The sequence below is a fragment of the Danio aesculapii genome, chromosome 21 (genome assembly GCF_903798145.1).
Source record: "Danio aesculapii chromosome 21, fDanAes4.1, whole genome shotgun sequence".
Lineage (NCBI taxonomy): Eukaryota > Metazoa > Chordata > Actinopteri > Cypriniformes > Danionidae > Danio > Danio aesculapii.
In genome coordinates this window covers 40,735,256-40,749,885 of record NC_079455.1, presented here as the reverse complement: position 1 = coordinate 40,749,885, position 14,630 = coordinate 40,735,256, and the positions used below count along the sequence as shown (strand labels likewise).

The 14,630-nt window shown below is 36.1% G+C and overlaps 1 protein-coding gene across 2 annotated transcripts in view; it reads left to right on the top strand.

Moving 5' to 3' along the window:
• Positions 1-4,476: 4,476 nt before the first annotated feature.
• Positions 4,477-14,630, top strand: part of st8sia5 (ST8 alpha-N-acetyl-neuraminide alpha-2,8-sialyltransferase 5) — a 36,170-nt gene continuing 26,016 nt past the window's right edge. For both annotated transcript variants that reach the window (XM_056446585.1, XM_056446584.1), the window contains exon 1: positions 4,477-4,865. In XM_056446585.1, the coding sequence (XP_056302560.1) occupies positions 4,735-4,865 (131 nt within the window). In that variant the 5' untranslated portion in view covers positions 4,477-4,734. The remainder of the gene's footprint in view (positions 4,866-14,630) is intronic.

The following is a 14,630-nucleotide window of genomic DNA, read 5'->3' as shown; positions in this document are numbered from 1 at the left end:
TACTTTTTTGCATTATCATTTTTCACGTAATAAATTCTGGGTTCTTTGCACTATGGTTTCATTCATAATATAAGATGTTCTAAAATATTTATCTAACAATCTAACAAAGTTTAAATGAAGACAACAGTGTATAAAATATACATGTTAAAACTATAAAACAGTATAAATTCTAAACTAGAAAATATAAATTCGTTGGAAATAAATCTCAATGCATAACGTATTTAATTGCTTTAGTACTAACTGTACAAATGTTGACAAAAACAGCACATAGTTGTTAAAGGTTTTTTAGATTAAAAGATCAGAGAAGTACAGTCCATGGTCGAAAGTGGACAAAAGTCTGACCCCGTTTAAATGCCAGATTTGAGCAGGAATACGTCTCTTGTTTACTGTACTTTTGAACAGTCCTGATTCCCTGTCACATCTATGTTGGCCATTCTTGCCGTTCCCATGATAATCTTAAAAAGCTAGCCTACTTACCGTGTGTGATCAGAGGTTAAAAAAGCTGTGCGCAATGACAAAATAGATTGAATTAAAAAGGTGTTCAAATTGTGGAATGACGAGAAATAATATAGGTCACGCCACAAAACACATTAAAACGAAGTGTGACAAGCCCGATTTAAAAATGAAAGGAGTAGAAAGTACAGATATTTCTGTAAAAATGTAAGGTACATGTAACAGTAAATGGTTGTCCGGAAAATAAATAGTGGAGTAAAGTTCTGATACCATAAAAATCTACTGAAGTACAGTAGTGAAGTATTTGTACTTCATTACTTACCATCTCTGCTCCTTGTACGGAAACATTTTATTTAAATTTCAATATTTTAACAAATGAAGAGCTACTCATTGGATCTAATACTTTGATTGTGGTCCACATAAAGGCACAGAGCATGAACAGGACACAGTTATGAAAGGACTGAGTCTGCGCCCTCCACAGTCAGCGCTTGCAGGTTCACTACTTCTAAAGGGCATGGTAGGAACCTTGGGCACATAGCTGGGCTGTGATCTCATGATAAGGTGAGAGTAATCCAGTCCAAATTTCAGGCTTGTTTTTTTTGGATCGAAAATGGCTCCAGATCCTTGACTCTCTTGATCGACGCCAACACAATTAGCATACCTGTATGAATGGGCTAAATTCTTAGAGATAATGAGTTGAGTGGTTTGAATGGATCTTTCTGCAGTCCCGCTAGAGGTCATGAGAGGCAGAAGGGATGGATTTAGCTGCCTCACACTTCTGAAAAACTGTATAACCAAGTTATGCTTCCCCAGTGTGCTGCCATCCAATGCAATGCACACTCTCAGCCAGCATATCCATGCTGATGGGGACCTTGGTCTGGGAATAAAACAACTGGCAATTGTCAGATTTGGGAGAAACCAACAGGGCGAACTGGGCTTCTGCGAAGGGATGCCATATCAGCTGGGCTGCACTGGGGTGGAGTTTCCATTCTTGACATTTTCATGGTAATGATGACTGGGTCTGTCCCCTCTGAAAGGACTTCAGTGGGACCATCGTCTTACTGTAAAATTGATAGCACTAGCCCAGCACGTGCATTGGTAAGGTGTGCAGTCATGGAGATTGAGTCTGATTGAGAAGTAATTTTCTTCTATTTGTTGGCCTGAAGCCCCAACAAGTTGAGGTGCCATGTCTGTGCATAATCAACTCATCTGGAGGCTGAGGTAAAATAAGCCAGTAATTGAGATAGCTGAAAAGTGGATGCCCATGAGCCAGAGTGGCACTAGGGCACACCTTATGAGTTTGGGGAAAACTGCGGCGACAGAGACAGCCTGAAGAGAAGGACTTGGTACTGCCATGCCTGGCCCCCTGAATGGAAGCCAAAGAAATGATCTGAGGTCAGGGAACATCAAACATTATTCAGAAGGTTATAATTCGCACTCATTAAATAATGATTTTATTTAGCTGTATTTTACATTTTTAGGGGATACAAAACACAATAAAAAACAGTAAAGCCTATACTAAAAAACAAACAGTTTTGCTTATTTGATTATTAACATACAATGAATATAGCAATTTTATTAAATCAATATATGAACATTGGCATATATTATCTTCCTATGAATCTTTAAATAATACATTTCAACATCAACCATTATTTCCTTTTATAAAAGCTCCCAAAATTTAGCAGATATGATGAATAACTCAGATATAGTAAGAAATAAGAAATCCACTTTTATACAAGGTTGTTTTCAGTGCGGAAATTGTGCCGCATATCAGAATTTAGTAAAGTGTAAGGAATTTTTGAATCCAGTAACAGGTAAAAATATTAAGATAAAAACCTGTACTACCTGCTCTACTTGTAATGTGGTCTACATGTTAAAATGTTCATGCCAAAAGATATATATAGGGAAGTCATCACATCAGTTGAAGTTGCGAATTAGTGAACATAAATCAAGTATACGACAAGATATAACTTCGGCAGTAGCAAGACATTTAATAGATTTTGGACATGACGTTAAACAACTAGAATGTATAGAAATTGAGGAAGTATTTGAGTCACAGGAGGTAATCTGAATAAATGATTATTACAAAGAGAAGCATTCTGGATTCATAAATTAAAATCACTTACACCAAGAGGAATACAGTACATGAGGAATTGGACCTTTCTGTGTTTCTTTAATGTTTAATTCTTTATCTAAAATATTGTAAATCATGGATTTTGGGTATGTAATGATACAAATAATGAGAAGAAAATGTATTTTTAATGTTTTGGACTGTCTGAATTTCCTTGCATTGACGTAGACATAAATAAAATTAAGAATTAAAAGAGATTTTGGAGCATTATGGGTGCAGTTTGACTACATAATACTTGCTTTATCAAATAATACACATTTATATTTGAACCATTCATGCATCATTGATAAAGCCATCAGATTCCAGCTTACCTTTTGATGTAGTTCTTGCCATAGAGGATTTGCTGCAATAAGGTGACCAGTCCGAAAGCGCATATGAAAATAAAACACAGGGATCTGTTTCCTAGCAGATCCCTACTAGCTGTGGGATCTGAGTAGCCCATTCTTCTGCCACGGTCGCGTTTTTTGCCCTATTGAAAACACATTGGGTCACGCCCGCGCGTGTTGACCGTTGTCATGGGCACTGATGCGCGCACTGATTCATAAAAGGAACCAACATCACTACTTGCTATACACTTTTATACACATATACACTTATTTAACAACACACTTTACATGCCAATTTGCACATAACAGCTGCACATATAACGTTGTATATAGTAATAAACATGTACATACACTTGTCAATCTGTATATTTGCATTCACTACTTACTTGTATTTTTTTAAAAATATATTTATTATCTGTTTTTTGTCTCTGTAATCCTGTTGCACTGTAGAAGCTCTGTCACGAAAACAAATTCCTTGTATGTATGAACATACCTGGAAATAAAGCTCTTTCTGATTCTGATTCTGGTTCTGATAAGTTAATGATGATAATTAATGTGTTATTTTCCTGTGCGATGGGGATAATGCTTTTAAAGGTGAAGAAAAATATTTGTTCATGTGTGTTTGATCAGGATTGGAGCTATACTCTGAATGAAGGTAGATCTTTAGGAGCCGGGTTGATCACCCCTGATTTACACCCTTCCATATTTCAAGTTTATTTTGTTCTGTTAGCCACAATAGATGATTCATTCATTCATTTTCTTTTCGGCTTAGTCCATTTATTAATCTGGGGTCACCACAGCGGAATGAACCACCAACTTATCCAGCACATGTTTTACGCAGCGGATGCCCTTCCAGCCACAACCCATCTATGGAAAACATCCTACACTCTCATACACTACGGACAATTTAGCCTATCCAATTCACCTGTACCACATGTCTTTGGACTGTGGGGGAAACCGGAGCACCCAGAGGAAATCCACGCGAATGCAGGGAGAACATGCAAACTCCACACAGACACGCCAACTGACCCAGTTGAGGCTCCAACCAGTGACCTTCTTGCTGTGAGGCAACAGCACTTACCAGTGCGCCACTGCGTCACCATACAATAGATGATATTTAAAATAATTTTGAAAGCCTGTAACCATTAGCATTATTAGTAAGAAAACAAATACTATGGAAGTCAATAGTTAGTTGTTTGGAAAAATAAATTAGATTATTTCATATTACATTACATAGACATGCACATATAAAAAGTTAGGTATTACAGTTTCCCAATTTTTTCTGATTACTTATCTTCAATAGGGCATTTATTTATATATTTGTTTTTTTTAAATAACGTTAATTAATATCTGTTTTTTCAATTTTATAATCATGTTGCTATTACAATAATGTAGAAGTTGTATTCACTATAATATAATGTTTAATTGTCACAGCAAAACATGCTTTCCCGTGTAATTGCAATCCTCAGTCTTCCCAGCCTCTGTCTATAGTCCCTCCCCGCCTCATTGGTGCTGATGAGAGGGACTGGAGCGCGTCGCCGAGCGCGCGCGCTCAATGCATGACGCGCATTCTGCAGGAGTGGCGCTCTTTGTAGGCTGTGCGAGATATACTAAACGTAGACAATTCAACTCACCGAGTAGTTATACCATCGCTTTATCTGACATAAGCACGGACAGATTGCTTTAAGCGCGACAGTGAAGCGAAACAAAGCAGCTGCTATGGATCCCGAGCGCGCATCAGTGCCCGTGAGAACGGTAAACACGCGCGGGCGTGACCCAATGTGTTTTCAATAGGGCAAAAAACGCGACCGTGGCAGAAGAATGGGCTACTCAGATCCCACAGCTAGTAGGGATCTGCTAGGGAACAGATCCCTGTGTTTTATTTTCATATGCGCTTTCGGACTGGTCACCTTATTGCAGCAAATCCTCTATGGCAAGAACTACATCAAAAGGTAAGCTGGAATCTGATGGCTTTATCAATGATGCATGAATGGTTCAAATATAAATGCGTATTATTAGATAAAGCAAGTATTATGTAGTCATACTGCACCCATATTGTTCCAAAATCTCTTTTAATTCATGCCATACACAGTCTCTCCAATGACTGTCTATGCAGCGAGATGCTTAAGTCTGTTTTTCTTCTTCCTTTTTTCTTGTCTTGGTTTGTTTTTCTATCTTCAGTCCTTTTAAACAGCTCATACATCTTGCGTAAACCTGTGTGACAGCAAAAAAAAAAAAAAAAAAGCATATAGCGCAGACCCTTAATTGTGTCTTTAGGCTGTGAAGAAAAGCAGTGCACTGGAAGACTGTGATGTAGCCTCGATTTTTTAATATATAAATATATATATATATTTTTTTTTTGCATGAGCACTAGCCTAGATTTATGCACTAGCAATTAATTATGCATTTAAATCATCAGTGGTGTTTCATGAGAGCCAGATTTCATGGCTTTTATGGGGCCACTTGCATAGAAATGACATCATACTGAGAGTATAAGTGCTGGAAGGTGAATCATTTCAGCTTTTATTTTGGGACCGGAGGTAAGATGGATCAGCATTGCGAGGGTGTATGAGAGTGCGTATGTGTGTGTGTGTGTTTGTCTATGTAAAATGGCGTCTCTCTCGTAAGAAGCGCCCCCCCCCCCCCTCCCCACAGTGCATTATGGTTCCTGCGTCCCAGCAGATGCCCATATGCTGAATAGGAGCTTTCTCACACTCCCACCTGAACCTCGTCCTGCGTCTAACACACACTCAGCATTCATGACATCAGAGCCGATTGCATGAATGCTGTCCTGTACTCCCGGATCTGTTCTGCTGAAGTGGAGAGAAAACAAGCGCAGAGTGCTTTCGGCTTCACTGAACATAGAAAATGCCAATGAGAGTAAATGGAGATCGAATTGAGACATCTGAGTCTTTTGCTTTTCAGATTTTCTTAGGAAAAAACACCTTGATGACGGGATTAAAGTGGTCAGCGGGGTGGTACATCTTCAAAAGCTTAGCTCTTAGCTTAAAAATGCTGGGTCAAACTAAAAAATATGGACAAACACAACATTGTTCATTTTTTAAATTAAATTTAAATTACTCTTTTTTTTAACCCAGCAGTTGGGTTTGCCCATATTTGATCCAACATTGTGGTACAAAAATACAGTTGTTTTTCTTTATAGTAGCCTATTATTTGCACCTGAAGGGTCCTTATTGGTATCATGAAGGTGCAAATTACTATCTAAAAATTTACTGTATACTTATAAAGTGCACACTGTCCCTTCCTATCAGGGATTTGCTGTTGTAAGTGATGTTTACCAAAGCAAATGCTGCTTTATTTACTGTCGCTAAATGGCCAAATTCAGTTTTTCCCATTAGGATTTTGCCTGAATCCATGACAAACTGTTTAAAATCTCAAAGACAGTATTAAAGATGGTGTCAAGCCATTGGGATTTCATAAGTTGTCATTTGACATGTACTTCAGGTACTAATATACATCTTTATGGTACCAATATGGACCCTTCAGGTACAAAACTGTACACTAAAAATGCTGGGTTGTTGTAAACATATTAGTGTATTAGTAACAATACATATTGGCATATAAAAAAGTAAAAAGATACATCCTACTGTATATTTTAGGTACTAATATGGACTCTTCAGGTGGCTATATTTGTCCATATTTATTTATATGTCCATATTTGACCCAGTATTGGTTTAAAACAACCCAACATTTCTTGGGTGTACATTTATGTACCTGAAGGGTCTATTTTATACTATAATATACACCATACTGTATTTTTAAGTACTAATTTGCAGTTTTATAGTACCATCATGGACTCTTCAGATACATAAATGTACACTCTAAAAATGGTACATCATACTGTATATTTTAGGTACTAATATGCACCTTTATTGTACCAATATGGACTCATTTTTTGTCCATATTTATTTATATGTCCATATTTGACCCAACATTGGTTCACAACATCCCATCATTTCTTGAGTGTACATTTTTGTACCTGAAGGGTCTATATTATACCATAATGTACACCATACTGTTCTTTTAGGTACTAATATGCAACTGTACTAAAACCAATATAGACCCTTCATGTACACTCTATGAAATGCTGGGTTGTTGCAACCCAATTATGGGTCAAATATGGACAAACCCAACATTGTGTCGTTTTTTTCAATTAAATTGAAATTACACGTTTTAACCCATTGGTTGTGTTTGTCCATATTTAACCCTACCAATAGGTAATTACAATTTAATTAAAAAGTATGCAATGTTAGGTTTATCCATATTTGACCCAACATTGGTTTACAACAAACCAGCATTTTTTTGTACCTGAAGGGTCTATATTATACCATAAAAGTAAATATTAGTATTAGAGTTAGCATAAATGTACACTCTAAAAAATGCTGGGTTGTTGTAATTGGGTCCATATTTAACCCAATGTTGCCCAACATTGCCTCAATTTTTCAAATTGCATTTAAACACTTTTTTAATCATTGGTTGGGTTTGCCCATGTTTGACCCAACATTGGTTTACAGCAACCCATTTTTAAGATAGTAGTCTACATTCAATTAGTGTATTAGTAACAATACATATTAGTGTGTAGAAAATTGAAAAGGTACACCATGCTCTATATTTTAGGTACAAATATGCACCTTTATGGTATCAATATGGACTGTTCAGGTGTCTATATTTAATTATATGTCCATACTTGACCCAGCATTGGTTTAAAACAACCCAGTATTTCTTGAGTGTACATTTTTGTACCTGAAGGATCTGTATTACACCATAATATACACCATACTGTACTTTTTAGGTACTAATATTCAACTGTACTAATATCAATATGGACCCTACAGGTACACAAATGTACACTCTAAAAAATGCTGGGTTGTTGTTACCCAATGTTGGGTCAAATATGGACAAGCCCAACATTGTGTCATTTTTTTTTAATTAAATTGAAATGACACATTTTAACTCATTGGTTTTGTTAGTCCATATTTAAACCAACCAATGGGTTTTTAAAAATGTAATTTCAATTTAATTAACAATTGTATGCAATGTTGGGTTTTAATTATTTGACCCAACATTGGTTTACAACAAACCAGCATTTTATGTACCTGAAGGGTCTATATTATACCTTAAAAGTAAATATTAGTATATAATAAATTGAAAAGATACACCATAGTGTATATTTAAGGTACTAATATGCACCTTTATGGTACCAATATGGATTCATCAGGTGTCCATATTTGTCCATATTTATTCATATGTCCATATTTGACCCAGTATTGGTTTACAACAACCCAACATTTCTTGAGTGTACATATTTGTACCTATACCATATTAAACATCATACTGTACTTTTTAGGTAGTAGTATACAGCTTTGTAGTACCAATATGGACCCTTCAGGTACATAAATGTACACTCTGAAAAATGCTGGGTTGTTGTAACCCGATGTTGGGTCAAATATGGACAAACCCAACATTGTCTCAATTTTTCCAAATAAATTTAAATTAACCGTTTTAACTCATTGGTTGTGTTTGTTCATATTTGACCTAACATTGCTTTACAACAACCCAGCATTTTTTGTACCTGAAGGGTCTATATTATACCATAAAAGTAAATATTAGTATATAAAAAATTGAAAAGGTACACCATACTGTACTTTTTAGGTATTAATATGCAGCTTTATGGTACCAACATGGACCCTTCAAGTATATAAAAATGCTGGGTTGTTGTAACCCAATGTTGGCTCAAATATGTGACAAACCCAACATTGCATACATTTTTTAAATTACATTTAAATGACACTTTTTAACCCATTGGTTGGGTTTGCCCAAATTTGACCCAACATTGGTTTACAGCAGGGGTGACCAACCCTGTTCCTGGAGATCTACCTTCCTGCAGATTTCAGTTGCAAAAACACCAGCTTGTAATTATCAAGGGCTGTTCAGGTCCAAATAAATTGGTTCATGTGTGTTTGTCAAGGTAGGAGCTGAAATCTTGGAAATAAAGGTACAGATTAGTATTTAAAATTGAAAATGTACACCATACTATACTTTTTAGGTAATAGTACACACTTTTATGATACCAATATGGACTCTTCAGATGGCCATGTTTGTCCATATTTGACTGGATTACAACAACCCAGCATTTTTTGATATAAAGTTACATATTAGTATATAAAAAACTGAAAGGGTACATCATACTGTACTTTTTAGTTACCAATATGCAGCTTTATGGTACCAATTATGGACCCTTCACTATAAAATGCTGGGTTGTTGTAAACCAAATGTAATTTAATTAAAGTGTACACCATACTGTATTGCTTAGGTACTGTTATGCACCTTTATGCAGTGTTGGGAATAGGAAATAAAGGTACAGATTAGTATTTAAAATTGAAAATGTACACCATACTATACTTTTTAGGCAATAGTACACACTTTTATGATACCAATATGGACTCTTCAGATGGCTATGTTTGTCCATATTTGACTGGATTACAACAACCCAGCATTTTTTGATATAAAGTTACATATTAGTATATAAAAAACTGAAAGGGTACATCATACTGTACTTTTTAGTTACCAATATGCAGCTTTATGGTACCAATTATGGACCCTTCACTGTAAAATGCTGGGTTGTTGTAAACCAAATGTACTTTAATCACCATACTGTATTGCTTAGGTACTGTTATGCACCTTTATGCAGTGTTGGGGAAAGTATACTTTTAAAATAAATATGTAACAATCTTGGGTCACTTAAAAAAAAAAAAAAAAAGTAATATAATGTGTTATGCCATTCTTGCTTTTTTATTTTGGCTGGGCCTAAGATTGTAATATATTATTTTTAAAAATAACTTTTCCCAACACTGCCTTTATGGAATATGGACCCTTCAGGTACAGAAATGTACACTATATTGCTGTAACCCAATGTTGGGTCAAATATGGACAAACATATAAACAATTGGGGTAAAATGTGTAATTTTAATCCAACTAAAAAAAAATGTTGGGTTTGTCTATATTTGACTGGGTTATTACAATCTAGAAGTTTTTAGAGTGCTGTATATTTTTTAGGTACTAATATGTAATTTTTGGGTACCAATATGCATACTAATATGGCTTTTCAAAAGATACCACCCCAGTGTTTGTGCCTTTTATTTCTGCGAGTGTGGGTTTTGGTTTACTTGGAACAGATCTATGAAAAACTGAGCTCAGATTTTATGTTCTCAGATTTTCAACATATGTTTGCTCGTCCTATCAGGGATTTGCTGTTTTTAGTGATGTTTGCCAAGGCAAATGTTGCTGTATATTTACTGCTGTTAAACAGCCAAATGTTAAATTCTGTGTTTCCCATTAGGAATTTGACTGAATCCTTGACTAACAACTAACTGTTTCAAACCTCAGAGTGTGTCGAGCCTTTGGGATTTCATAATAGATGTTTTCCATCGCAGTAACTTGTTTGAATTCTAATGTATTCTCTTTCTAACCCTAAAAATGTTAGGTGACCAAACTCTTGTTTTAATAGATATAACTGTTTATGGAAACTAATTTGTTTAAATGCACCAAAGATTTGGGGCTAAATCACTGAGAAATGGATAGAAATATTCATTCTGAGGTATGAGGTATTCTCTTTTATCCTGACCACTGTGTTTGTAATTTATTTCCTCTATTATTTAGAGTGAAACCATTTGTATGCAGTAAACACAGTCCCATATATATATATATATATATATATATATATATATATATATATATATATATATATATATATATATATCCTCTGACAGTGAAGTTATTTAGATTTTTACAGCACATTAAGCTGCCCACAGTTCATCACTATCAATTAACGTTGGGTGTTAATGCACCATACTTAGGCCCAATCCCAATTCTACCCCTTAGCCCTTTCCCTTACCCCTACCCCTTGTTTTGCGCGGTCCAGTGAAGGGGTAAGGGTGTCCCAATTCTCTTTAGCTTGAAGGCGTAGGGCTTAGGGGAAGGGGTATACACCCGTTCGAAAGGAGATTTTTCAGGACCACACTCGAAACCAAGGGGTAAGCAAATTTCCCAGAATACACCAGCCACAACGGCAGCATGACTGCACCCGGAAGTAAGGAGATCCACAAATTAGTATTTTTTGTCATTATTACGAATTTTTACAACAAACAAACATGTTTTAATACACCCATAAATGCGTTTGGGTTTTACCATCATAATCTAAATTTAGCTATCTATAATCCATAATAATAACTCCCGTATAGCAGTTCCACAACATTCTGACACTCGATGACACTCGAATGCCCTGTCAGAAAAGTTTAGTGTATAGTTTATAGTGTCTGCTATGATGTTAATGCTGTTTTTGGTTTGTTTACATAGATGAATATGGCCACTGTGTAAATGCACAGTACAGTTACGATCTTATTACCACATTAGATTGTTATGATAACACAATATATGCCTTCAGTGATTTCCTGAAGATAAATACCAAAAAATAACACAACTGGAATAACTACAGCAGTCGCGATCGTCTGATCTCACATGAAGCAAGAAAGCTGCACATGAAGCAAGGTGCTGTAGTGGTGTCATATTTCTTAGGGGCAGATTTTGAAGCCCTTCCCCTTCACACTCGGTTTTAAGGGCCAAGAGGAAGGGGAAGGGGTAGGGGTACAAAAATAGAATTGGGATTGGGCCTTAATACTAACGTGATAATAAGCAATGAATACTTTAGCTCATCCATCAACATGATTCCTGCTGGAGTCCCATAGGATGTAATGAAGACACCCTTGTTTGTTGATAATCCACACCCTCTAGTGGGGAAAAGTGCATACTGCATCTTTAAAAAAACATTTTATTGTGGAATTGACCTCCATAATTCACTGGCAGTTATATCTAAAAATAAAAATAAAAATACTGGTCAAGTGATTGCTGCATATAAACATTTGTGCATCTAAATCAATTCTTAACAAGGTTGTTTTAATGGGTTCTCTACCTCTGAGCTCCAATTACACTAGTGCCAGATTTATTAATCGGCCTCTGCAGTCATGTGCCAGGCTTGAAATCTCCCCCTTTTTCCTGGAGATATTGATCTTCTAAGTGCCTGTGCCATGCAGAAAAAAGTATTGACATTCAGCTTCTTCTTCAGTGGTGACCTCTTCATTATCTGCTTCACTGCAGAAATGTGTCTGTCCTTAGTATGCGATCTCTGTCTCTCTCTCTCTTTCTCTCTCTCTCTCTCTCTCTCTCTCTCTCTCTCTCTCTCTCTCTCTCTCTCTCTCTCTCTCTCTCTCTCTCTCTCTTTACATTAGCAGCTGAGCTTACATTTCTCATCCTGGTCAGTGAGTGTCCACATAAAGAGCTGATGTCCACAATAAACTGATGCTTTCAGGATATACATGTAGAAAATTGGCTGTCCATGCCCCGCGTGTAAAAATACTATAGTAACGTTAAGTAAATATACTGCACTGTTTTGAACCATACTATACATAAGTGTATTATACTGTAGATATTATAGCATTTCCCAGTATTGGGGCTAGAAGAGCATTCGCTGCATAAAACATATGCCAGAGTAGTTGGCGGTTCATTCCACTGTGGCGACCCCTGATAAACTGAAGAAAATGAATGAATGAATATTATTGCATTTACAACACTTTCTTAATTAATGCTACCACCATATGGCATGCTGTACTATAAACTATATGAAATTAACTAAATACTGTATTCTTACTACACTAATGTGGTATTGTGGTTATATATATTTATAGACTACAACAGTTCTGTCTGGTTCTTGAATCTGATTGGCTGATAGCCGTGCAGTATTCTGCCAGTAACAGCACTTGTCCAACCTCCTAACCCTTCACCCTTGTGTAATACTCCGCCCATATACAGCTAGAAGCAGATGACCTTCTACAGTTTGACAAATATTACTGCTTTTGGGCAACCTAATGTACTTTTGAGGCTTTTTAGTCGAGAATGTTGTTGTTTAGATTGCAACTATGCAGTTTATTTATAAGGATAGTGCCTATTTTAAAAGTGTTTCAGACAGACAGTCCGACGGCGGCCATTATCCTGTCTTAGAGCAAAGACGGTTGATGATGTTCATCCACAAGATGACGACAGAGACCGCATTATAAGCCCTAAGAGAAAAACAGTGATTTCAAACTACAGCTGATCAAATCTTATTGAACAGGTAAACAACTTTCTAAGTCGATCTCTCTCTTTTGTATGTTATAGTACTGTATTTATACTATAGTAATATTGTGGTCTCCCGATTCCAACAGAGAAATACTGGGAAATCTCTGTAGACCAAGATGGCATTTCATGCCGTTCAGTCTTATAATCTTAAAATGTGAGCAAAATCACCTGTTTTGTTATCACTTTAGACATTGCGCTAGAGAATTATTCAAATACTAGCTCTAAAGTGACGTTAGTGAACTGGTAATGGCATCTGCTGTCCTGACGTCAGCTGCAGATATGAATGAATGGCGGAAGAAAGTAGTTCCTCTGCTTGTTTGATTTTTTATAACGTTACACACAATTATGCCGTCGAACTGTTGTATAAACGCAATATCACACTTGTAGCAGTGCGATGTGGCTGTATATCGCCACGGACGCCTCCCACCATTGCCGATTTACAGCCATATTACACTGCTACTCGTGTGAAATTGCTTATATAGTAGTTAAAAATACAGTATTGGGTAATATGTTGATATTACTGTAGTTGTTGTGTTACCGTAACAACTATAGAATTACCACAACAGATTTAATTCCAGTACTTTCTATGACTTAAAAACACTAGCTCTGTCTCATTTCAGAGCATGCATCCTTCGAAGTCCACACATTTTGAAATGAGACAATCTAGCCTACTGAGGACAGATTTTGTCACCTAGCATTCGTAACAGCTGTCATTAATAAGCGGGATTAAAAATTGCAATGCCTTTTTTTAAAGTGATTTTTTAGCAATCTGAAGGCAAAGCAAGGTTTACAGAAGGTGGAAATATGTTTCATTTGGGTCAATATGTATCAAATATGGATCAAATATACCTTCATGGTACCAATATGGATTCTTCAGGTATTTGTCCATACTTATTTTTATGTATATATTTGACCCAAGATTGGTTTACAACAACCCAACATTTCTTCAGTGAACATATTTGTACCTATACTATATTAAACATCATACTGTACTTTTTAGGTAGTAATATGCAGCTTTGTAGTACCAATATGGACCCTTCAGATAGATAAATGTACTCTGAAAAATGCTGGGTTGTTGTAACCCGACGATGGATCAAATATAGACAAACCCAACATTGTCTCAATTTTTCTAATTAAATTTAAATGACACGTTTTAACTCATTGGTTGTGTTTGTTCATATTTGACCCAACATTGCTTTACAACAACCCAGCATTTTTTTCACCTGAAGGGTCTATATTATACCATAAAAGTAAATATTAGTATTTAAAAAATTGAAAAGGTACACCATACTGTACTTTTTAGGTATTAATATGCAGCTTTATGGTACCAACATGGACCCTTCAAGTATATAAAAATTCTGGGTTGTTGTAACCCAATGTTTCTCTGTGGAGTTTGCATCTTCTCTCCGTGTTGGCGTGGGTTTCTTCCAGGTGCTCCGGTTTCCCAGACAAGTCCAAAGACATGTGCTATAGGTGAATTAAATAAGCTAAAGTGTCCATAGTGTATGTGTGTGAATGAGTGTGTA